The following is a 25,772-nucleotide window of genomic DNA, read 5'->3' as shown; positions in this document are numbered from 1 at the left end:
TATTTTTAAGCCGTGGGAAATGCCCCTGAATATTTGGGGTTGGATGCTGGGAAGAGTCCTCAGTGTAATGCCATAGAATCCAGCCTCCGAAGCAGACACTTATCCAGGGAAACAAATCCGTTTAATCTGGAAACAATTTGTAATTTTGGGAGATTGCCTGACCCCTCCTGGAGGTTTGGCAACCCTAGGGGACAATCCGCACCCTGAAAATAAAGTGTGACACCGCCTGCAGGCACCATATTTTTGGTGTTTCAAATAACGTCATCTGCACCCAGCGTCCCAGCAGCAATCTGGCAACAACATCCTCCATTTTAACTCCCTAGTTGGGGAATCTACAAAACTAGATTCTCCAAGCTTTGTTGTGTGTGCAGGAGGAGATCAACCAGCAGCCACCAGCAAGATAGCAGTGCATAACAACATGGTCAGAAGTAGTCCAATCTCCATCTCCAGCACCCGCCTGCGTGCCCACCTCCCTTTCCCTTCTCCCTGGAATGGGTTTGTATTTATTTATTTATTTTTGGAGCAAGCTGCCTGGACCAACAAATATGTGTTGGTCCATAAAAAAAGTGACCAGAAATCTGGGACTGTAATGTGGAATGCACCACTGCTGTGGTGGCGGTGGCAGCCCCCTCCCCCTTCCCCCTCCCCCCGACTGGCCACAGAAGGGTGGCAGAGCAGCGCAGTTTGGCAGTGGTGGCAGACGGGTCCTCCCTCCCTCCCCGACTGGCCTCAAGTGAAATCAAGAAGGGTGGCGGTGGCCCGGGAAGTGCCCTGCGGATGGATCGAAAGGCGCGGGCAGGCGTGAGTGGGCAGCAGCAGAGCAGGAGGCCTCGGTGGGAATGGCAGTGCCACGTAAACCCTGCCCTGGAGACCAAGCGCCTGCACAGGTGCCTTCTGAGCCCAGGCCTGCCTGCTGGGCTGCCTGCTGGGGAAAAAGAAATATTTTTTAATTTTAATTTTTTAATAAAAAAAAAAACTGGAGAATGCTGCGGGACATCTGAAAAATGACGTGGGACATGGGGGAAATGCCCCCAAATGAGGGACTGTCTCACCAAAGTTGTGACGTCTGGCCACCTTACCCTATGCCTCATTTTCCCAATCAGGATCTACTTTTATATCTTTCCTTGGCTTTTAGCTAGTACTTAAGAGGAGCTAAGTCACATGGTTCTCTCAATCTCCCCCCCACCCCCCCTTGCTGTGATCCCAATCAGAACTGGGCTACCAAAGCATATGAGAACTTAGTTCCTGGCAGTTGTTGCCTGACTATATGAGAGCTGTGGCAAAACATCACATCTAACTCTGCCTGCAGTATGTTTAGACTCCAAATGTCTTAATTAGCCACAATTTCAAATGAATTCTTTCAAGGACTTCTGGGAAGCCAGATTTTTATTTCAACCTCTCACTTCCATTTGCAAATAAAAATTACTTAAATTTTAAATAATCATAAAATTCTATGAAACTTTTCATCATTATTTAATTTATAGGTCACCTTTCCACACATAGGCTACCTAAACGGACACACAAAAATAATTGTAAATAATGTCTGATGATCTAAAATAGCTAAGTGGCTCCACTTAGTTGGAACGTACTCTAACTGACTATATATACAACACGTATATGTATATAACCACACTGTTAAAAATGGAGGAAATCAGAGTTGGTTTAATGCTAGCACTGAAAAAGAAAACTCAGGTTCCCCAAAGATATTGTCATGTGATTGCATTATTGGGGCACATTCTACTTTTGAGTTTGAAGCAACGATCCCTTGGAACACTAGCTAAAAGGACAGGTCTGAGATTTTAAAGTCCAATGAAATAAGGAATTGGAAAACACTATGGAAGACTTAAGGGAGTAGGGAGAAATGTCTCTTAATTGCAGCAGAATGCGGCTCCTCATTCATGCCACAACTTGATAGAAAATGGTTATCAAAAGATACTATGGCAGACATACTGTTTTTTGGAGAAGTTAAAAATGAGCAGTGGTTTCAGTGCCATCACGAAGCAACTTTGCCAGAATTGTACTACCATAACTTTGAATCTGGGGGAGGGGCGTGTGTGTGTGTGGCTGTTTAAAGGCGATGGAACTCCATTGTCAGACCAGCTAAATATAAGCATGATCCAGAGCTGAACTTAGGTCCAGACTAACCATGTAAGTAGTCACAGGGTGATGAATAGATGTGGGCAATTACTCAGCAGACATCTGATCGCCTTCTTGCTGAATGGTTGGTATGTGCTTGGTGAATATGCATGGCAATCCTATCGGAGCCACTTCAGAACCTATTTTGATCGTGCAAAAAAATGTTTTGATGACATTTTGTGTAAAGTGATAGATGACCATAACTGGTAAGTAATATATGAGTTATTATTGTATAAAACAGTGCTGGTTTGATTCCCCTACAAAGCAACACCAAATGTATTTCCACATGGGATGAATAATTTTAATATATGTACAATTTCTGCATCTACATCTAGGAGGAAGAACTGCATATTTGACAACAGAAAAAAGAGACTCTGATCATTTCCCCAGCTGTTGTGCAATTTGTCTCAATGATATCATACTTGCAGCATAAGGAAGAGTACCGTCTGTCATCAGTGTCTCCTGGATGCTGGACTAATCAAGATAATTTTTTTTAAAGAATCCGAAAACCAAAACAGTAATAGTGACTTAATTACCCCTGTGTCTTCACATTGGCACAATCCAGGCCAATATTTCTCTTTTCTTTTACAGTTAAATTTCAGGTCTTCCCACTCCTGCTTTTGATAATGAATATTGGTGTTTTGTCGTCTGACAAGGACATACAGAAAGCTTGCAGGATTCACAGCCAACTTGCATGGCACTGTGGGAATTGCCTCATAAAGCTTTCCGCAGTGTGCTGTAGTTCTTAGGTGGGAGAAACTGCCCTAAGTAATGGATGCCCTGTAAGAACTGGGCATTTACTTAGAAAATCCATCTATTGCTTGGTCAGAGATGAACTTTCAAACATAATTTTCTTGTGAACAAATCTGGACAGTCCAGTTACCTTAGAATGCATTTTTCTTGAGACTACCAAGATGATCCATGGTTATTATGGTGAGAAGGACACAAATTCCTGTACAATTTAAGAACCAGCTTGTTTTGCATATGTTAATATTCCCTTAACTTTGGCAATATTGGCCACTGTCTGATGAGAACAACTGAAAAAACAACAGTGTATTAATTATTGGCACATGCAGTTCTTCGGGATAGCTGTTATGGGTTGGGTTAAAGTTCAACGGGATGAGTTCTTGCAGTTAATGCATTTTAATCACTGATCACTTTCTTTTCTATTGTCTTGTATACTCCATTAATTCTATAGAGTTTGGCCAGCATGGTGCAGAGGTTAAGAATGGCACACTGTAATCTGGAGAACTAGGTTTGATTCTCTGTTCCTCCACAGGAAGCCTCCTGAGAGATCTTGGGCCAATCACAGTTCTCTCAGAACTCTTTCAGCCCCACCTACCTCACACGTTTTCTGTCGTGGGGGGAGGAAGGCAAGGCAATTGTAAGCTGTTCCAAGACTCCTTCAGGTAGAGAACAGCAGAGTATGAAAATAAACGACTCCACTTTTTCTTCAGAACTCTGTGTATGCTCAGATGTGCTCACAGAAATCTTGAACCTGACATATCAGTTTCCCCATATACATATAAAAGCATGAATACGAGGATTAGCTGCAGCAAACCTTGTAAATGGGAGAGTTTCTGTTTTAGTCAACTTCGTGCACCTATGTGAAATTGCTGCATCAAGATGTTAATATGCCAATTTCAAACTATTGCAACAGCATAAGATCCTCATGTTCTGACTGCATTGTGATCTTATCAACAAAGGTTAAAAGGTAGTGATTAGAAAACTATCCCGTGTATCTGTAACTGAGTAAAATTTGAATTCAGATTTAAACATAGCATACTACCCAGTAGGCCAGTGTTTAGGATGACAGATTTTTAAAATGAACCATTTAAAGGGTTGTATTTGATAAATTAGGAAACCTATGCAGGTAAGAATGCCACAAGTAAATACTTTGAGGCTTCCTCAAGTTTATAAATATGTTTGAGCATGAGTCATGTTCTGCAGGAATTCCCAGCTCTTAGTAAATAAGATTCATGTTCTTTTTTCTTTACACTGCAAGATGTAACAGTGACAGAACCAATAAACTGTAGAATCAGACAAAGAGGCACATGTTGCTTGTTTAAGACATATGACCTGACAAAAGGTAGGCACGAACAAACACAATTCTCCACACAAAACCCCAAGGAGGACAAGAAGAATTGTACCCAAATAAAAATGTGACACACTTAGATGGGATACATATTCAGCTTCTGTTGTTTTGGTTGGAAAACAGCTGCAGGTGTCCTCCAATTATCTCACCATTTTTGCAAATATCAACTGTCATATTTAATTTGTTCCGTTCATTGTGCAGCCTCTTCGAACCCCAGACTTCTTTCACTGTGCATTTACAGCTGGAGTTTCTAGCATTCAAGCTAACTTTCAAGCTAGTCAATTAATGCATTATTTACAAGTTCAGTGTTATTAAAAACAGATTCTTAATTGACTAATGATTTAGGAGTCCCCAGGCGATTTTCCAATTGGTATTTTATTGAAAAGGGGAACTAGAAAAAAACAAAAAAACAAAACTCAGCCCCACCAAACAAGTGGAATGGGGAAGAAATATGTGGCTGCACTGTTTTGCTGCAGCCTCTGGGCTGATTTTTGACTACCTTTTATCATTCTCCAGTCTTCCCTCCCGTTTTGCATCCCACAGTTGGCGTACACGCTAGCCAGTTGCTCGGTAGCTGAGGAAAACAGGGAGGGGAAAAGCCCAACCACATTTGACATTTTTTGTTTTTAAAAATGTCAGGCATTCTAGAATGACTCAATACATATGTTCGCCTTATGATACAAAACAGCCCAATTACTGTACCAAGCGAGCAACAGAACAGATTAAAAAGGTTAGAAGTCAAGAGGAATTAAACATTATTAGCATTTTCTTGCTTGTGTGCCTCCCAGAGTGAATACATAATATTTCAAATACACATTTAAATTCAGACTTGTTTCTGAAGATTGGGTCACTGGGCTTTTGTTCACTCTCTTTCCCACTTTCTTATGCCAAGCTCTACTTTCCTCTCTTCCTTGCTTGCTCAGACACTTCATTAAGCCCGACCCTACCGCTTCTCTTACTCCTGTGCCTCCAAATTACAGTTGCCTACAACAGAGAGTGGGCCATCATTAAAATGCTGACATTAAGCGTCTGAAGATAATTCATGTTAGTGACACTTATTTACAGGGCATACCTGCAACTTTGCAGTAACGCAAATTAGTTTCAAACAGTAAATGTCAACATTTTAATGGTGACCATCACAGCTTCATGATAATCATGTCAGCATGGTGCCTTTTGATTTGAGATAAAGTGAAACTGTGAGAATACATCACACAGACTTCTCCCATCCTAAGATACAGTTTTAAGCTGTTGATGATGGTATAGAACAACAAAATGTGAAGATATTTTAAAGAGATTGTGAACTCATTCAGAACACATCTTGGGAGACTGTGAAGGAGGGAGCGATGTTAAATTCCTGATACCCTATGGTGTGCTACATTCAACAGAATGGGCCACATATTATGCACATGTTACATGGAAGGAAATCAATCTCAAACATTTGATTTTGTTGCATTCCCTGTGGAAATCATTATTTTTTGTTTGTTGGGAGGCATACTTCTCATATACGGGATACTCCCAGCCAGATTCAGGTAGATAAGAGAATGGGTACCAGTTTTATAGCCTTCCAGAGTAAACAGACATTTGGGATGCTTTCAGTGTCACAAGACCATTTGTAATTGAAGAAGGATCCCTAGATAGCACATTGCTTTGATGTGGAAGCAAAAAAGGTGATAGGGCACTACACAACTGGTCACCATCACTGCAGGACCAAGCAGCTACCAGGTGAGAGAATGATTACTCTTCATAGGTGCCTTATTCAGCTGGCCTTCTTCCTCCAAATACGGAATACTATCAGGCACTACATTTAGCATGATCATGGTTCTATCTAACTTCTGGACATTCAAGGATAGGATCTAGCTAACAATGAAGCACACTCTACATTTTACTAGTGACATCTGGAGAAGCCAAGTTGCACTGCACAATGAATGACTTAGCTTTCTTTTATTGTTTAGTGACTAGGGGCAAAGCCCGTTGTATCCAAGAATACAACGGGTGCTAGAGCTTGGCAGTGGGAAGAGGAAGGGAAGGTGTTGTCCAGTCTGTGTGTTGTGTTGGAGGTTGTGGTGGCATGGTGGCAAATGAGGGTGTGGAGATATGGGTGTCAAGAACCTGTGGTTTGGAATGTTTGATGAGTGTGGGACAGGACTGACCTTTGGGAATTGTGGCATAGTGGTTACAGATGAGCTTTCCAGAGCTATGTCTTCAGATATGTGAAGGGAAAATCAGACTGGAGACTCATCTTTGGGGAAGATTATATGGCAACCAATTCCTCCCAGTTATGCGTCATTTCCCTTCTTGTGTGAATTAGGCCACAGACACCAAAATGCCCCTCTGCCCTAATACACATGGGGTAGTCACAGTACACAGGTGTTCACCCTGTTCCTTCTTCTCCATTTTTTCACTGTTGATAAAATGTTATGTGCCCACATTCTTCTTTCATGATTGCTCCTTAGAAGAAGAACAGATTTTTGTACCCTGTTGTATACCACCTAAAGGAGTCTCAAAGCGGTTTACAAACACCTTTTCCCTTCGTCTCCCCACAATAGTTAACCTGTGAGGTATGTGGGGCTGTGAAAGGTCTGAGAGAACTGGGAATGGGCCGCAGTGACCCAGCAGGCCTCAGGTGTCTCAAAGCATTTTCCAATTGTCTTCCCTTCCTCTCCTCATAGCAGACTCCCCATGAGGGAGGTGGGGTAGAGAGCCTTACATGGAAGCTAGCAACCCTAAGAGGAAGACTGTGCACAGCAGTCTTGACCTTATTAAGGTTTTTTATACTGTTTTTTTTATTTGCCAGGCCAAGGTTGAACAAAGTCATTTCAGTTCCCATGCTATCCAGCCATTAACTTGTTCACTATTTACAGTTTCAGGCTGTAAATATTTATTTAGATCTTCCTACACTTTCCAGACTCACAGGACTGATGCTGGTCTGGCTGTCTGCGCCCCAGAATACAAACAGTTGCTGGTAAGGGCTGGCCATAGCCCAGGAGGGACACACCTGCAGCACTCCTTCCCAACTGCAGGCAAAAATGGCTCCTTTGAAGGCCGGACTCTAAGGCATTGTAAGATTTTGAAGTCCCACCTCCAAACCTCCAGGAATATTTCCAACACAGTGGTAGCCAACCTCCAGCTGGGGCCTGGAGAGCTCTTGGAATTACAGCTCACCTGCAGAGTATAAAGATCAGTTCCCCAGGCAGAAAGGTCTACTTTGGACAGGGTTGTGGGAGAGAAGAAACGTTTAAGGCCTCCCACACAGGTTGTTGTTGAATTGAAGGACTTGAGGCCTACTGCACAGGGTTGTGCACAGGGTTGTTGTGCAGATGAAACAGGAGACAAGAGAAACTCTGCAACAGCATCCAGTTTCGTCTGCAGAATAACGCTGTGCAGTGGCCTCAAATCTGCAGAGAGTTGCAAAGAAGAAAGACACATGGCTTGGCTGTGTCTAACCCCTGGCCAGAGCATATTTTAAGTGAGAAGGGGCTTTTCTGTGGTCTCCCTTTCAACCAACTGTTTGGCAGAAGGGGAAAGTTCCCTACCCTCATAAGGAATGCCCTCAGGCTCCCCTGGGTTGCTCTTGGAAAGGCCTCCCTCCCCTCAGTGAGGGCCTGTCAGAGGCTCCTTCGCAGCAGGCCTGAAGGGGGGGGGAGGGGGAGCACTCTGCAGCCTCCGGCCAGCTCTGTCAGGGTTCTGAGGCAATTTACAGTTGGACATGGCAGTTAGGGGTAAAAAGGGCTGGCGCAGCCTGCCCAAGCCTCTGTTCTCCTCATCCGACTGGCTAGAACTCTTGCTAGAAATAGCAAAGAGAGAGGGAGGTAAAAAGGAAGAGAGTGATTAAGATAGAGAGAGCTTGACATTGGGAAGAGTAAGGGGAGGGGTTGTACAGTCTGTAAGGGAATGAGGTTGAATATGTGTGTTGGAGGTGTGTGTGTGTGGTGGCATGGAGACAAATGAGGCCATGAGTGTGGAGATATGGGTTTCAAGAACCTGTGATTTGGAATGTTAGTTGAGTGTGGGAGAGGACTAACCTTTGGGAATTGTGGCACAGTGGTTACAGATGAGCTTTTAAGAACCCAGCAGGCCTCAGTTGTCTCTAAGCAGTTTAAAATTGCCTTCCCTTCCTCTCCCCATAACAGATACCCTGTGAGGGAAGTGGGAATGGCCCAGTCACCCAGCAGGCCGCATGTGTGTCTAAGCAGTTTAAAAGCAACTTCTCTTACTCTCCCTGTAACAGTCACTCTGTCAGGGAAGTGGGGCTGAGAGCTCTGAAAGAACTGAGCATGGCTCACAGTCACCCAGCAGGCCTCAGGTGTCTCTAAGCAATATAAAATCGCCTTCCATTCCTCTCCCTATAACAGGCACCCTGTGAGGGAAGTGGGAATAGCCCACAGTCACCCAGCAGGCCCCAGGTGTCTCTAAGCAGTTTAAAATCACCTTCTCTTCGTCTCCCCATAACAGTCACCCTGTGAGTGATGTGGGGCTGAGAGCTCTGAGAGAACTGAGCATGGCTCACAGTCACCCAGCAGGCCTCAGGTATCTCTAAGCACGTTAAAATTGCCTCCCCTTCCTCTCTCCATAACAGTCACCCTGTCAGGGAAGTGGGGCTGAGAGCTCTGAGAGAACTGGGCCCCCAGAGCCCCCAGTCACTAGCAGACCTCAGTTGTCCCTAAGCAGTTTAAAATCACCTTCCCTTCCTCTCTCCATAACAGTCATCCTGTTAGGGAAGCGGGGCTGAGAGCTCTGAGAGAACTGGGAATGGCCCACAGGCACCCAGCAGGCCTCAGGTGTCTCTAAGCAGGTTCAAACTGTGGTCCCTTCCTCTCCCCATAACAGTCACCCTGTCAGGGAAGTGGGGCTGAGAGCTCTGAGAGAACTGGGCCCACAGAGCCCCCGGTCATCAGCAGGCCTCAGGAAAGTGGGGCTGAGAGCCTTGTGAGAACTGAGAATGGCCCACAGGCATCCAGCAGGCCTCAGGTGCCTCTCAGCAATTTAAAATTGCTTTCCCTTCCTCTCCCCATAATAGGCACACTGTGAGGGAGGCGGGCGTAGGGGCTGGTTGCACCCTGATTGGCCCATATTCTCTCGCAGACTCCTGGGACATGCTCCTCCCACTGGGCTGCTTCACAAATATATAGAGGAACCATTGATACGATGGAAATCATATCCTTTCTGAAAACCAAAAATAAAATTAAAGTGAATTTTTAAAATATATACACCACTATTATCCACAGTACCAAAAAGGGGAGGTAGAATATAAGACTGTCTTTATAACCAGTAAAGTGAAATATGTTTTAATATAAAGGAAAACACTGAAAAATAAGATCTATTTTGATAAGAGATAAATGTAATCATTTAAAACAGAGCATGCATTTCCTATGAATTTAAACTCAATAATAGACTGCATGGGGTAGAAGCATAATTTGGTTTTAAAATACTCTTCACTTTCTGTCCCCAAATGAAACATTCACAAGTGACACATTATAAAGTGAAAGGCATTTCCAGTATCACTTGTGACATGTGTGAGAGAGAATGACACTCTGCATATCATGGAGTATACGGGCTGGGTCTGATGTCCCCATCCTGTCTAATGAATGTTCTGAATTCCCATGAACAGTACCCAAGTTAGATTAAGAGTGCAGCACGCTTAAGCTTCACCCCTACCTCCCCCACTACCCACCCCCTGCTTGGAATTTTGAATGTCTGTTCAGCCTCCAAGTATCTAGGGCATTTAGGGGCAGAATATTTTAATTTGGGAACTGGCCACCTGTGTATATTGTGCATGTGCATGCCTATATTTGGATGTTCAGAAACAAGGGAAATGTACAGTGCCACTAAAGTGGGCAGGTGCACCCAAGCTTTCTCGTCATGTACCAGCACACATAGGGAAGGCACCAGGGAATCTGTTGTTCAGTCCAGTTTTTGGTTGACTCATCATGTTACTTCTTGTGAATGCAGTTTCACAAGGAGACCGGCCCAGGAGCCTGTTTATTCTCAGACTTTTTATGAAGGACAATAAATGTCAGCTGCCATCAAATGAAGGGGCATCCAGAAGAAATATTCACCACAGGAAACTGATAAAATCATTTCCTGATGATGTCACCATGTCAAAAGTGAACAGAGGTATTAGTCAAAGTAAAAATCTCATCAGTAGGAAGAGTAAAGAGTTTAATTTAGTTTCAAATAGTTTCAAGTAATGGTTCACTGGTCAACATTTCTGTTGGAGCTGGTGTTTATTAAAGGATGGAACGGAAAGTTCAGACTTTGCAAATTGTTGGAGTTGATTCAACTGTACAATCTCTTCTGTGTCCTATCTGTTTTGTTTACTGTGGAGCTGCACTTCCCTGTGCAATGGAATTAGTTGTACAGTGACTCAAAAGGATTAAACAATGACTTTGATATTTTAAGTCCTGACTGGTAGGGATTTATAATTCCTTCCTCATAATGAAATAATTAACAAGAGCAAAAATAAAATCCCTTACAGTGCAATCCAAGACAGAGTCAAACCTTTCTAAATCGATAGGTTTGGAAGAAAGTAAATCTGTTTAGGACTGCAATGTTATTTCTGTAATTCTAAGCAGTGTTAAACCTTTCTAAGTCCATTGAATTCAGTGGGCTTAGAAGAAGGTGAGTCTATTTAGGATTGCAATTTTCATTTCACAATCTGAAATGCTGTCCTCTTTCCTTTTCTGAGTGGACCCTACTGAAACAGAGGGAGGAAAAGGTGAGCACTGGGTTTGTTTCATGAGGCAGAGGACAAGCATAGACATGTGGTACTAATGTTACTATGTACCATTAGGGCTACTATGTACCATCAAGGTTAAGAGACCTGTTATTTAATCTAATGGCCCGGTCTCTGCAGGAACATTCTGAATGTGACTGAGTCTCAATACAAACCAGACACTTGTTTGCATGGGGGAAGGGCTAAACAGGCAGGAGAAAACTCAGTCTCTTTCACTCACTTGGTCAGGAGGATCTCTGTGAGTGCCCCAAAGCAGACAGCTGCTATGTTGAAAAGTAGGTCAGCAGGAGGATCCTGGAAAGCTACCACCATTTCATAGACCAAAAGCGGAATCCCGATCATTACTATCAGGACGGTGCAGAAGACAACCCATTTAGGCCACTGGGACACCAAAATTCTCCAGGGTGACTTTTTCTCCATCTGGTACTGGGGGGGGGAGGGGGAAATACATGGGGAGAAAAGAAAATAGAATGAGAAGAAAATCAAGTGTCTTAATGCTGTGAAACTACAAACATTAGCAGCTAATAGTTCAGAGCAGAGAACCTCAGGAATGATTCACATCTGACCATAAATGTATGAATAGCTGTTGAAAGCTTGTTTGATTTTCACAAAGGGGTTTAAACAAACATTCACTTGTTCATTAGTCTTGAGTGATGCTTTTATGGTAGGAGGATGCATTAAACCTTAACCTACACTTGCATGTGAGATATTTGGGGAGTTTTAAAGATTGAGACACATGGCAATGCATACCATTTATGCAGAATGGCCTTGAACTACCTGTAACGGCTTGAGATACAGTTATTGCACATTAAGGCTTTGAATCTTCATGCTGTCAGAAGCTAACGGCTAGACACGTCATCAGAGATAAAGACTTAGAGGGCCCAATTCAGAGGATGCTCTTTTGCCTTCATAAACCTGTCATTACCTTGAGTAATTTTCTTTTACACACACACAAACACACACACACACACACAAAATGGGTTGAAGTCTACACCCAAGTTCCAGCAGGAATACATTGGAATTATTTCACCACTGTAAATTCACTGAATGTCCCATAGAACTCGGCTAGAAGGGATGGGGGGCAATAGTTATTCTTCAGGGCTCAGAAAATGTTAAATTAGCTCAATAGCTACTTGGAAAAAATTGGAGTTGTCCTTAAGAAACAAGAGGAACAATCTGACTGGGCTCTGCTCCTCTACAGTTGCCTATCAGCATGGCATAGAGAGTCATGTAGTATAGTATAGACATCCTGCATGGTGTAATGGTTAAGAGCAGTAGACTGTAATCTGGAGAAGCAGGTTTGATTTCTCACTCCTCTCTATGAAGCCTGTTGGGCAACCTTAGGCCAGTCACAGTTCTTTCAGAACTCTCTCAGCCCCACTTATCTCACAAGGTGACTGTTGGGAGGAGGGAAATGGAAAGCAACTGTAAGCTGCTTTGGGGGTCACTTGGGTACAGAAAAGTGGGGGATCAAAACCAACTCTTATTCTTTTTCAATGAAGAATCCAGCACTGGGCCAAAGAGGCAATGAGGAAAGAAGCTCTGCTTTACCCTGAGCTCCATGTGTCATGCTGGGAGACAATACAGCCCAGCCAATAAGTGTCTTCTTTTTCTTAGTGGAAACATTGTGTTTTATGCTGCTGCACTGTAATGACACATTAAACCTGGGGGGCCCAGTCAGTAAATCAAGGGTCATACTGGAAGTGACCAAGATCACAGACCTCAATTAGTCTTTTAAAATCAAATCACAGCCACATGCAGTCCCAATTTGGATCCAGGTCATGCACCCACCACATATTTTACTGATCAAACTTGCACCCTGTTGCTGATGTTATTAGCCCTTTAAAGAGAAAACAGAACATGTGTTCATCTTCTTCATACCTTTTTACTTTAAACAAGGTGACAGTAAATTTTATGCATGTATGTACCATCAAATCACAACCAACTTATGGTGACCCCACTAAGGAGCTTTCAAGGCAAATGAGAAAGAGAGGTGGTTTGCCTTTGACTTACTTTGCATAGTCATCCTTGATGGCCTTCCAACCAAGTACTGATCTTGCTTAGCTTCTGAGATCTGATGAGATCAGGCTATACCATTATACATTCTTGTTTATAGCAAACAGACCCTGATATTGATCCAACAACTGTGCAGGGATAAAAAGACTCTGTAGATGATTGTATTTTTACTTTTAAAGGTTCTGTAAAGATCTAATCAGGGGATCTCCAAATTCTCATTCGTGTTGACCCAAAGGATATATGTACTTATCTTAAACAAGGCATCAGACTTGTCTTACATGAAGTTCCATGCCAGTTGGCTGCAATGTCTCAAAGCAGCTCTGGAATGACTTGGTCAGGACCCCCTCACTCCCTTGCAGACACACACCCACACACCCACCCACACACACATCCTCCATGCTTTCCCTCCCCTACCTCACTTGCAAACATGGAGAAAGAGGCTCCCTCCCCTTCCCCCATTTCCCCCTTTACTCCCTTCCACCTTCCCCCATCCTGAATGCTGTTGCCTCAGCCCTCACAGGTCACACGGTTGCTGCCTAGACCCTTGGGGCTGCTTCAAATACCTTGGGGGCAGGGCAACTATTGCCTTGGCCCCTGCGGGTCATGCAGCGGCTGCCTAGGACTTTGGGGATGGTGCAGCGACTGAGAACACCTTGGGGGCAGGGCAACCACTGACTCAGCTCCTGCAGGTCATGAAGCAGCTGCCCAGGCCCCAGGGACTGGCACAGTCACAGCAATCACCTCAGGGGCAGGACAACCGCTGGCTCAGCCCCTGCGGGTCGCACAATGGCTGCCTAGGCCTCTGGGGCTGGTGTGGCCACTGTGAACACCTTGGGGGCGGGGCAACCACTGCCTTGGTCGCTGCAGGTCATGAAGCAACTGCCCAGGTCCCAAGGGACGGCGCAGCCTCTGGCTGGGCCCTCCTCATCTTCTGGTGCACTTTATGGGCAGGTTGACAGATGTCACATCCATCTACATTTCCGTTTGATGAGGTGTGCCAGAAGATGTGTCTCACATCTAAAATCCCTAAGGTATTCCATTGGCTTGTGAACTTGCAGTCTGGTTCTTCTGCTGAACAGGGCTCTCGCTCTTTGAGAAACAAGCATGGGATGAAACATGGATGATTGCTGTTTATGGAGTGATAAAGAAACATGCCTCAGTATGCCTAAGCAGCAGAAGAGAGTCTGAAGCCTTTTGCAAGCTTGATAACTATGAACGGCTGTAGGAAGTACAGTTCAGGCAGGTCAAGTACATTACTATACCCACTTGCCTGTCATTTTCTTTGCAACATTAAAATTCAAAGAGCTCAGCACAGATGAGGGGACCTCTAGGATCTAGGCATGTTTCATGATCTCTACCTACCTTCTACCTCACCCCGATTTTCAGCACTTTTTTAAAAACATAAAAACAGGTAGTCTCTACATTAAGTGATTGTCACCAAATTCTGCCCTTTGTCTTAAAAAGTCTTTTCAATGGCTGGGTTGCTATGTGCTTATAAAAATAGCAATGTAGCAAGAAATGTCACTAAATAAGAGCCTTTTGGAAAACAGAGAACATTTAGCTACTGGGAGATTACTATTCTATGTCATTGCTGCCAAGCATGGCAAAATTACTGTAGCTCATATCTGTGCTCCTGATAGGTTATGTGACTCACATTGTGATTAGAGAAAAATACCAGTGGGGAGAAATATGCATAACCCATGTTTAGCTGAAAACATGGGTTACAAGTAATCAGTGTTTAAAGTTTATTTAATCTGTGTGTAGCACGCTTAGTCCAAGCAGCCTACCGAAGCAAATACGAATATTTACAGGACCAGAGGAAACTGGTACCCAGGTTTACCAGCAGAATAACAGCAATATGCTATACTAGGGGAAAAGCCTGTTGTATCCAGGAATACAACAGGCGCTAGAGCTTGGTGGTGGGAAGAGGAAGCGGAGGAGTTGTCCAGTCTGTAAGGGCATGGGGTCATAGGACAGTTTTCTGCCCTTCTGAAGCCTGAGGCCTACTGCTGGCAACTGCAGTCCCTGTTGTTGTCTTCAAGGCCAAGTCGTGTCAGGAAGGGAGGCTGGGAACTCCCAGCACTGGCATCCCCTGGAGTGATGTAGGTGCAAGGCAGAGCATGGGGAATGGTGGGAGAGAGGAATGGGCCAAGCACCTATATAAGGGCCTGTGTGGAGGTGATTTGCCTCTTTCCCTCTTCCTGCAGCTTCCCACACAGACCTCCCTGTTCTTTTTTTTTAAAAAAAACCCAAAAAACTGGTTTTGAGAATGGGGCAGATCCATTGTTGGCGTAGGCCAAGCCTGCATGCTGACCTATTCATTTGAGGGGTCCTCCATAAGAGGCTCTGTGCAAGCAGAGTCAAGCTGCCTCCCCACATGCAGAAGGAGGCCTTGACAGTTGGACTGCATTTCCAGGTGATCAGGGAACCCAGCAGAGGCTGATGCCCATCAGGTTCCCAACCATTGGCCATCTCCCACGAGATGCAGCAGGCATGCTGGAGGAACACATGGCATTGCCTGCTACTGTATAGGCCTGCTTTATGATTGACTTACCACAAGAGGGCCAGATCCTGATACCCCATGCTGCACAAATGCTCAGTAATTAATTAAGTTGTGGCCAAGTTTATGCCAAAGATATGGTTGCCAGTGTCTTTATTGAAGCCTGGATTGTGTCCACCTGCAAAGTGAAACATGCAAGCTCAAGTTGGAAGTCTCCAGACAGTAGCAGATGACAACCAACAAATTGAAGTGGGCCAAGTCAGTGCTGGATTATTGGTTATGCTCAGTGGCAGCCACCAAATACAACTTCCTATCTTATCTAAGTTCAACAATAACAATTTATTATTAATCAATAACCTGCCTTCCAGTAGGTTGGCTTATATCAGTGATTCCCAAAGTGGGCGCTACCGCCCCCTAGTGGGTGCTGCAGCGATCCAGGGGGGCGGCGATGGGCCACAGGTGCATTTGGGGGCGATGAATAACTATTAAAAAATTTAAAAAATTAATTTCCAGGGGGCTGAGTAATATTTTTTCTGGAAAGGGGGCGGTAGGCCAGATAAGTTTGGGAACCATTGGCTTATATCATTCTCCTCTCTATAGCTTACTTGTATCCTACTTTTCTTATCCAAATGGACTTGTCCAAGGACCAGAAGTGCAATCCTATGTAGTTTTAATTTGACTTCATTGACTTTAGAGGAAGAACAGCTGGTTTTTATACCCGGCTTCTCGCTACCAGAAGGAGTCTCAAAATGGCTTACAATTGCCTTCCCTTCCTCACCCACAACAGACACCCTGTGAGGTAGGTGGGGCTGAAAGAGCTCTAACAGAACTGCTCTAGGAGAATTGCCTTAAGAGAACTGTAACTAGCCCAAGAGAAATACTTAGACTGAAGTAGCTCTGCAGAGTATTCATTGTAAAGTTGCACCCTAATCCTGTATATATATAAATAGTAGTAGTTTCCACTGATTTCCAAGTTGCTTACTACAAAATAAGAGTCCAGAGGATTATGGCCATTCATCCCATGTATGGGAGCATGTTTTCACAGAATTAAATCACAATGATTTCCATAGTGTTTATTCCAAAGTATGCATATCTATGGTATGAGTACAGAAGGACTAAAAGTTTATAAACACATGATGGATAACTTAATCTTTCCTTTGAAAACTGGTGTTTGATGGGAGATTTAAATGATTTTACCACAAATGGACAAAGTATGCACATATGTAGTACGAATACTCAAGGTGCTACACTGGACTGATTTTCTGATTTATGCCTGTAATAGTAACAAAATAATATGAACTGCTGTCCTTAGATGAGTTTTTTTCCACAAGCAATACCTACCATTCAAGCTATCTATGCTTTTTCTGCTCTGTACTTTTCTGTGGCTTTGCAGCTGTGTGGTGGAAATCACAATGGTGATTTAGATCTAATAATGGTAATTGGATCTAATCTGGATTTAATAGCCAGAATACAGGAGGAAAAACTTTACTGCAAACTCATTTACTGTCCTCCAATGACTACTATTATTTTGGTCTGGATCTAATTCACAAACACAGTTTGAATCAAAATTAGCCAAGAAGAGGAACATAAAGGTCAAGACTCTATAAACGTGTAATCAGGCTCCATCATAACCTGGCACTAGAGAAACACAAACATTGGCTTTATAACATTCTGTCTATGTGTTTTTCAGAACAGTGCCTGAAGGTTAGTTCTCATGAGTGATCCTACTGTTACATGTCCATTTAAGTGTTTGTTTGATGGAGGAAAAACAACTTTGGTAGGTTTCCAAAAGGTTTATTGAAAACAACATGGGGCTGGGGACCCCTGGCTGACAGGTGAGTTGGATCCTGAGCAGGATGTTCAGCAAGTGTAAACAGATGCTATGATGATATACCTGCAGAGACCACTGCATCACTAAATGTTCTCTGAAAACATTGTTCACAGACTTGGTGGGCATGCTTTACATTCTTTCTTCTGCACCCTAATTTGGATACGTTTTAATTTTGGCCTCCAGTCTTACTTCAGCATCTGTAGTTTCTGCTCTGAATATGGATGCCCTTAAGTATGTACAGCCAGACAGGGCTGCTCACACGCATTAGCTTGGATTATAAGAAGATCCCCATTCACTGACTGTCTCTTCTCTTTTTTTAAATGCCTGGTGGACTGTTTTGCTGCACTGAAAGAGTCGTGACCCTCTCTCCCTTGACACTAGGACACAATTTATACTGTCTATTTTACCCTTGGCGAGACTCACAGCTGGTCTGCATGATACCCCATATCGTTTTTATGATAAATGAATGCCTTTCTTAAAGTATCTTGGTCCTGCTACAGTAAACGATATGTTGCCTCTGAGGACAGAAGAGTTTCTATTACACAGCCTTTTCCTGGTTTATTCCCCCCACTCCCATTCCTATTACTTTCTTTGTTCTACTTTTGATATTCCTTTTCCCTTTCCTATCTTGGCTTATGATTTCATCGACTGCCAGTCACTTTGGGGTTCATGTTTCTAGGGATTTTCATTTCCCGTTTGGCTTGTTCTCTAGATAATATATTATAATCTTTTGGTATACTTGGAAAGATACCGAGTCCCAAATACAGCATTCCATAAAACAATCTAAAATGGCACTGCTACCTTTTAAAAAGAAATTCTCCTTGCTCCTCCACCTTCTGCCTTCTTCTAATGCATTCAGGGATCTTTGCTCTCATTAGAACACCGTTCAAGTTTCCAGGTGTTTCATGAAAGTGGGGAGAAGTGAAGGGAGCTACATGTCAGGAGAAAATGACTTCCAGATGGTAGGACCTACAATTGCAAAGAGATGACCACTGCCAATATAAGGTTTTATGGAGACTGTTTCAACCACAAAAGTCATTTGAACATAGTAACCCCTCCCCCAAGAATCACAAACTGGAATATGGCTTTCTTGGAAGCAAGGCTAACTTAGGGGACAGAGATGTGAGATGCAGCAAGGGTGACTTGTATCCTAAGATACCAACAGCATGAATTAGAAGAAGAGTTGGTTCTTATATGCTGCTTTTCTCTACCTGAAGGAGTCTCAAAGCAGTTTACAGTCATCTTTCCTTTCCTCTCCCCACAACAGACACTCTCTGACTCAGGCTTTGAGGTAGGTGAGGCTGAGAGAGCCCTGATATTACTGCTTGTCAGAACAGCTTTATTAGTGTTGTGGTGAGCCCAAGGTCACACAGCTGGCTGCATGTGGAGGAGGAGAAGGAAATCAAACCCAGCTTGCTGGATTAGAAGTCCACATTCCTAACCTCTACAACAAGCTGGTGTACTACACCAACCACTCAGTCCAAAGGAAGACATTGTAATATGGGCTGAATGATCAGCACAGCAATCACTAATCCCCTTAAATGGCATCAGCTCTACAATACTTCCATTGTCAGGACATCATTGTTGGACATCATTGTCCAACCTGTGGGCTGCGGACTACATGTGGTCCTTTGACTAATTAGAGGTGGGCCCCGAAGGACGCCTTCTCCCCCCCCAGCCCTTTACTTCATCCCCCCCAGCCCTTCACAACACACTTCATTGTTGTGGCGTGTCTTTATCATATTTTGAAGGGATGTTTAAACATTACCATAGCGACCAGAGAGCGTTAGGGCAGTGGTTGAGAGTAGAGGAGTAAACTACCCCCCCCCCCCACCGGGCCTCAGTAAAAGGCGTTGAGTGGTCCCCGGTAAGTGGTCCTCGGTGATAAAAAGGTTGGGGACCACTGCTCGAGAACAAATGCTGGCAGGAGCTCATGGGAATTGTAGTCCATGAACATCTGGAGGACCACAGGTTGTCTTCCCCTGCTCTAGAACGCTGACCACTAGCTACAACACCTGGTAGGAAATAGTTATTTGTGCCTTGCCATGTTTGAATATCACACGAGGATGGCAGTTGTGCTGATCTCATGGGCATTTGGGATTGGTGATCTCACTATTGAATAGGCTACATATCCACTCTTTGCAATATCTGATGGTTTGTTAAATCCAAATTGATTTTCCCTTTGGCTTGGTATTTTTCAGAAGGTGTGTGCTTGTCCTCGCCAACTCTCCAGCACATACTTTCTAAATTAAAATAAAGCTCACCCTCGCAAAGCGATACTATTTCTTGTCAGCAATGCTAGCCCACTTGGCTCTATGGAATATAGATACAAATTTCAATACCACTTTATATAGGCTATTGCTGGTATAGTACAAGAGACAGAAGTGTTAGGAGAGTGCCTGGGAAGGCCTTAGGCTGTGTTCTAGTCAAGCTGCAGACTGTATAACAGCCCCATTGTGGTTACCTATGACTTGTTCACAATATTGTATCATTCCCCTTTTCTCAGGCTGACTACTTCATGCCCCTGTTTTTAAAATAACATCTTCAAGTATTTTCACATTAGCCTTACAAACGTCTTAAGGATGAGGTATTCTTTGGGTGCTGAAGAAGATGCAAAAGCAGCTTTTCTGAGGTCCATATGCTGCAGCATAAATGCTAAAGAACTAAAAATCCTGCATCCAGTTAACTGGTGGGTTTATCATGGAGAGACCATCACGAGATAGGCTGAGGAGGTTGAGGATAATGTTATGCTAAGGTGACCAATGTGACCAATGTGTTAACATTGGTAAAGCGGGACACCATTGACCGGGGGGGGGGTTCTTGATTAAAAATGTGGTCTATATGGAGCAACAAAAAGTTTAATAGAACACATAGAATGCAAAAATAGTATTGTAATATATATTTTTAAATTTCAACATAAGTACAATTTGCCAGGTACCCCCAGATGTCCCTCCAAAAGTAGGACAATCTGGTCACCTTATGTTATGCCCCATTCTTCTACCTAACACTTGAATGACTTTCAGCATTTGATAGCATCGTGGGTAAGGAGAAAGACACTAAAATGGTTTCATTGCTTTTTAAATTTCAAATTTGACTTTTAATAATTTTTTTAAAAATTGTAAGCTACGTTAGTTACTATTTTTTAAGTAGAAAGTTAAGACAGAAATGTTCCAACAAAATAAATATAGTCAGTTGTGCAGCTTTTGATGCATGTTTTATTATTATTATTATTATTATTATTATTATTATTATTATTATTTAGATTTATATCCCGCTACTCCCCGTAGGCTCGTGGCGGGTCACAATAGTCCTTTACACAGGCAGAAATCATTGCATGTGGGGTAAAAAAATAAAATGATAAAAGAAAGGGTCCTATCCTAAGCCAGCTTCAGTATTAACATGATTTTTGTAGTGCTTGGATTTGATTGTGGATGAGAGTGGCTGGGAGTGGTGGTATATAAGTTCAATAATAAACAAACAAACAAACAATAAACAAAGGATTGAGAATGCTTTCTTTTCTCTCTTCACGCATCTTAGTTCCTAATCAGAAGCAGCTAGAGCTATAACCAAAGTGTCACCATTTCTCAATATGGATATATTTGATGAACTGCAGAAGCATGCTTTGCTGACCTGATCATGCCCATGTATCATAGTGGTTATCATATGTTTCTTTCTAAAAGACTTCTTAGTTGATGCTAGGTCATGGACAACTTGAATAACAACGGTCAGGTATCAAGAACTGCAGAGTGACAAACACTCTGCATATTTTAGATAAACATATTTAGCATAATTTGCATATCATTTGCAAGACGACAATGGGTGTGAAATCACAGCTGATGGCAAGTGGTTTATGTGATTCTTATGCTGGACTTTTAAACCCCGAAGGGGGAAAATAACTTTTACATAAACACTCTCAACAGGATTTAGAAATAATGAAACTTGACAGACTTAATACATCTTGTCTTCTCTTGGCTATCTAATTTTGTTCTATTCCACTTTGCTATCATGTTTGCCAAAATTTGTCTTGGTACAGCAGGTATCACACTAACCTGCCTTATATAATGAATCAGACCAATGGTCTATCTGGCTCAGTACTGTCAGCTTTAACTAGCAGCAGGCCTTCAGGGCCTCCTGTAAAGATCTTTGTATCACTTGACCCTTTAAGACTGGTGGCAGCACTAGCTCTGGCACCTGAGCAGTGAGTGGGCCTCAGTGCTGGGCCTTGCTGATCTGGCACTGCCACTGCTGCTGTGGGCTATCTACTGTGTGCTCCCTAAGACAGGACAATGGACATCACATCTGTTATTATTTCCATTATAGGGACCATGTCAGTAGATGTTCCACATCAAAAACATACTTTCTGCTATTCCTTTTACCGTATGAGAAAAATATAATTGGGCAGCTGGGCAGAAGGGGACAGGAATCACTGATCATACCAGTAGAGAGGTAGCAAGGTGATAGCTCTACTGAGTGCTCTACTGAGCCATACATTAGTCAGAAAGGAAGGGATAGTGTTCAGACTTCACAAGGCAGGTTGGCTACTTCCAGATGAGACCTGGAGACCTCCTGGAATTACAAGTGATCTCCAGAAGACAGAGCTCAGATCTCACAGATAAAGTGGCTGCTTTGCAGTGAGGACTCCAGGGCATTTTGTCCCACTGAGGTTCCTCTCTTCTCCAAATTCCATCCTCTCCAGCTTCCACCCCCAAAGGTCAAGGAATTTCCCGGTGTCAGCTCTATTCACAAGGGATGAAGAGATTTCGAGGCAGATAGAAATTTGCAAATGCTTGCAGTTATGTTAGAATAAAGGAGTACAAATAAAGGGTACAAAACGTGACAAGAAAGTGAATATTTACTGTTTCTGGTCTTTTCTTAAATCTAGATGTCAAAAAATTGTGCCACCAGGATGTTCAACAAAAACACTTGCATTTGGGTATCATCTCAGTTCTTGTAAATACTTTTTTGAGCGGTTTCTGTAAGAATATAAAAGAGCCCTTAATCAACCATGTATTTAAAAGGCTAATGTGGGAATAAACCCTAGAAGCCAGGCAATGTCTTTGTTTTGCCCATAAATGGAATTGCACAATGCTTTATGATGTACTGTGAGCATGGGATCATATGCAATGATGTTCACCAGCCCTTAATGTTTGCAAGCTCTGACCCGAGTGGATGTTTCCCTTGTCTTTGTAACTCTGCAAGAATGTCTGAGCCTGATTAGCAATTATGCATGATAGCCTATCAAGTAATTAAATTATATACACATTTCTTCTTGTCTGGAAGAATGCTCATGTTTCACTGAATGCACTGAATGTCTCTTTCTTTCTTTCTTTCTTTCTTTCTTTCTTTCTTTCTTTCTTTCTTTCTTTCTTTCTTTCTTTCTTTCTTTCTTTCTTTCTTTCTTTCTTTCTTTCTTTCTTTCCCTCCCAATAGAATTCTTGCTGACAGAGTTAATAAAGAAAAGTCTCATTCAGCTCCTTACCATCCTAGAGGATCCCATTCCTAGAAAATCATTGTCTTTTGATAGAAAAGTGTTCTAGATTTTTTTCGAATAGTACAATAGTAGTAGTACAACTGCAAATACTACAATACTAGTACAATTTGTAGTAGTACTACAAATAGCAGCATAACTGCATATTTCCAGGTACATAGTAGTACTACAAACAGTAGTCCAGCTGCATGTTTCCAGCTAGATAAAATCCAACTTTTCTTTCTAATGTGATACATTTAGCTTCTTTTACACTGAATACAAGATGCATACATATCACCTTCAATGAAAGGCAAACAACTTTGAAATACTTTCCTATGTCGATTCCTGGGCAAACTGCTTACTAACATGGCTAACCTAGGATTCAGTTTTGGTCCATCCAAACTGCAAAACGCAAGAAGGCAGGTGTCAAAACAGAAGCCTGGTGATCATAGAGATTCATGCAGATGCATAGTTCTGCAGGGCATATCAGAAGTGCTCAGATCCTAGAGAAAGAGAGAGTAGGTAAAAGAAAGGAGTCAGATTACCAGCATGTCCTAATGAGCTATGACCTAGGAAAGGCAGCTGTCCAAAGAAAAGAAGCAGGAGGCCTGCTGGAGAACTGAGGGCCATTCTGCACCACTTAAATGTAGTCAAAGTCTTACCTTTTGTAAACACTGTGAATTTAACATTCTGTATGACGTCATAGACAAACCTCAAAATTCCCGCCAAACTCCTGCAACAATCGGGATTTTATAGCGCTTAGGGGGAAATCCAGAAAAGTGGATTCCCCCTGAAAAAAATGCTACACTTCTGAGCACAAGCTGCAACACATCAGCGAAAGACATGTGCCTTCTCAAAATAGCGGTAGAAAGAATCTCTTGCTCTCGCCCCCGAGCTTCTGGAGATGCGATCACCATTTTTTCCCCTTAAACCGGAGAAAGCAATGAATAAGCGTGGCTTCTTCGGCTGAATTCCCTCCACAGAAGTGCTTAACAGTCAAACAAAGTTCCCTTCTGCAATTGTCTTTAAAGTTTCCGAGCACAGTACAGCCCCCTGTTCAACACTGCCCGTAATTTCAGCCAGAAATTGCACCCATCGGGGGAAATTTTTTTTTTTAACTTGAAGAGCATGTAAACAATTAAGCGCCAGCTCCTAGATCATCGAAAAAGGTCTTTCTGAGACATTGAATGAACAAATATTAGTTGCTACTGGTGTTTTCGGGTTTTTTAAAAAAGTTTTTAAAGGGAAAGGGGATTTTCGGGAGCACGAACACAACAGTTCATTGACTGTTCTGTTTGATTGATGGCCAGGGGCGGGAAGAAGTGTGGAAAAATATTGCCTCCTTTGTTGCGATACCGGCGAGACCGAAAACCTGTGGGGAATGAATAGACCACTACTGGGACTTCAATATTCCACTAGAATTGAAGGTGTGCAGAATGACGAAATTCCACTATTAAATATAGTGTTCCTGAATACTGCAAACATTTAGCAACATTGGTAGTTGTGCGGAATGGCCCAGAGACATGGGAGACTGGCTGAGATCAGTGGTCATCAGCTCATGGTTTGGGACCCTCTGGTAAATTGCATAGTCATGTCTGCTGGGCTCAATTCCCTATAGTGCCATGACATTTGATGCTTTTTTGGAAGGACCTGTGGCTAGTAGGCATAGAGCAAGCTGTGCCACCTGCCTTTGCATGCATGGTTACAGCACTACCTTAGCTCATGCTGGGGAAGTCTGAGGGCAATGCCTGGGGAGGGTGGAGTTTGGGAAGGGTGTCACATTACTCACTCCTGAGCAATGCTAAGTTAATTTCCTTTAATCCCTGTGATAAAGACTACAGTGTTTCTAGAGAGGACATTTTCCCCCTGCCCCATAGTCTCTCAAGGGCAAGGAACTGGGGCTGAGAGTGGGTGTCTACCTGCTGTGGGTGGGTGGCTAATGGCAGATCTAATAGTTGCAAAGGATCCCTCTGTTCTCATTAGGTAATTCTTCTGGTGCTTGGGAATTTAGTAATGAAGAGAAAAGCAGAGGGAAATCTGAGATGAGAAAGAAAACTGGATTTAAAAAGTGCAGAGTGGAGAGCTGCAGAAATTAGGGATCATGTATTGATTTGAAAGAATCAAATATTTGGTTACAGATTGCCACTTAAGTGGACATGTTCTTGCACATGACATGGTGTAGTGGTTAAGAGTGGCAGCTTCTAATCTGGAGAGCTGGGTTTGATTCTCTGCTTCTCCATATGCAGCCAGCTGGGTGACCTTGGGCTTGCCACAGCACTGATAAAGCTGTTCTGACCGAGCAGTGATATCAGGGCTCTCTCAGTGTCACCCACCTCACAGGGTGTCTGTTGTGGGGAGAAGAATGGGAAGGTGACTGTAAGCCACTTTGAGACTCGTTTGGGTCGAGAAAAGCGGTATATAAGAACCAACTCTTCTAATTCATGTGCAGCCAAATTCACTCCCACACTTCCAGTTCATTATCCTTCCTTGTTAATCTTCCTCACAGGGTTATTATGAACATACAATGGAGGAGGCATGATGTCTGCTGCTCTGAGTTGCTTAGAGGAGGGATGGGATACAAACGTGACAGACAAGATTTTACCCTGGAGTAGTTTGTTCACCTGCGTGTACTAAAAAGGCACTCGATAAAGGACATTTGCCACATACAAAACTTCACAGAGATTCTGCTGCTTTTGCTACGAGAGTGGTCTGTTGTTACAGAGTCACCATGTGCTCTTTCTTCTTGTGTGTTTTTTTAAAACTTGATGCTGCACTACGATGAATTGGATGTTTACCACTGTTGTTAGAAAACACATCTTAATTGGCACACAAATATCTCAATGCCACTCTCACATGGGACTCATTCTATCAGCTTATGTCTCAGCAGTGATGGTATTTGAGGGTGCTCCATGCGGCAGGCACCTCCAGCAATATTTTAATTGCCGACGAACATGACTGCACATTCGCTAAAGCCCACAAGAACATTCCCAGTCA

General features: G+C 43.0%; 1 protein-coding gene across 2 annotated transcripts in view; it reads right to left on the bottom strand.

Moving 5' to 3' along the window:
• LOC143835459 (uncharacterized) overlaps window positions 1-25,772 on the bottom strand; it is a 398,092-nt gene that overhangs the window by 37,743 nt on the left and 334,577 nt on the right. For both annotated transcript variants that reach the window (XM_077333093.1, XM_077333092.1), the window contains exon 4: window positions 11,185-11,390. In XM_077333093.1, coding sequence (XP_077189208.1) covers window positions 11,185-11,390 — 206 coding nt within the window. The remainder of the gene's footprint in view (window positions 1-11,184; window positions 11,391-25,772) is intronic.

The sequence above is a fragment of the Paroedura picta genome, chromosome 4, assembly GCF_049243985.1.
Source record: "Paroedura picta isolate Pp20150507F chromosome 4, Ppicta_v3.0, whole genome shotgun sequence".
NCBI lineage: Eukaryota > Metazoa > Chordata > Lepidosauria > Squamata > Gekkonidae > Paroedura > Paroedura picta.
Note: the sequence above shows the minus strand (reverse complement) of the source record. Positions and strands in the feature narration are given on the sequence as shown.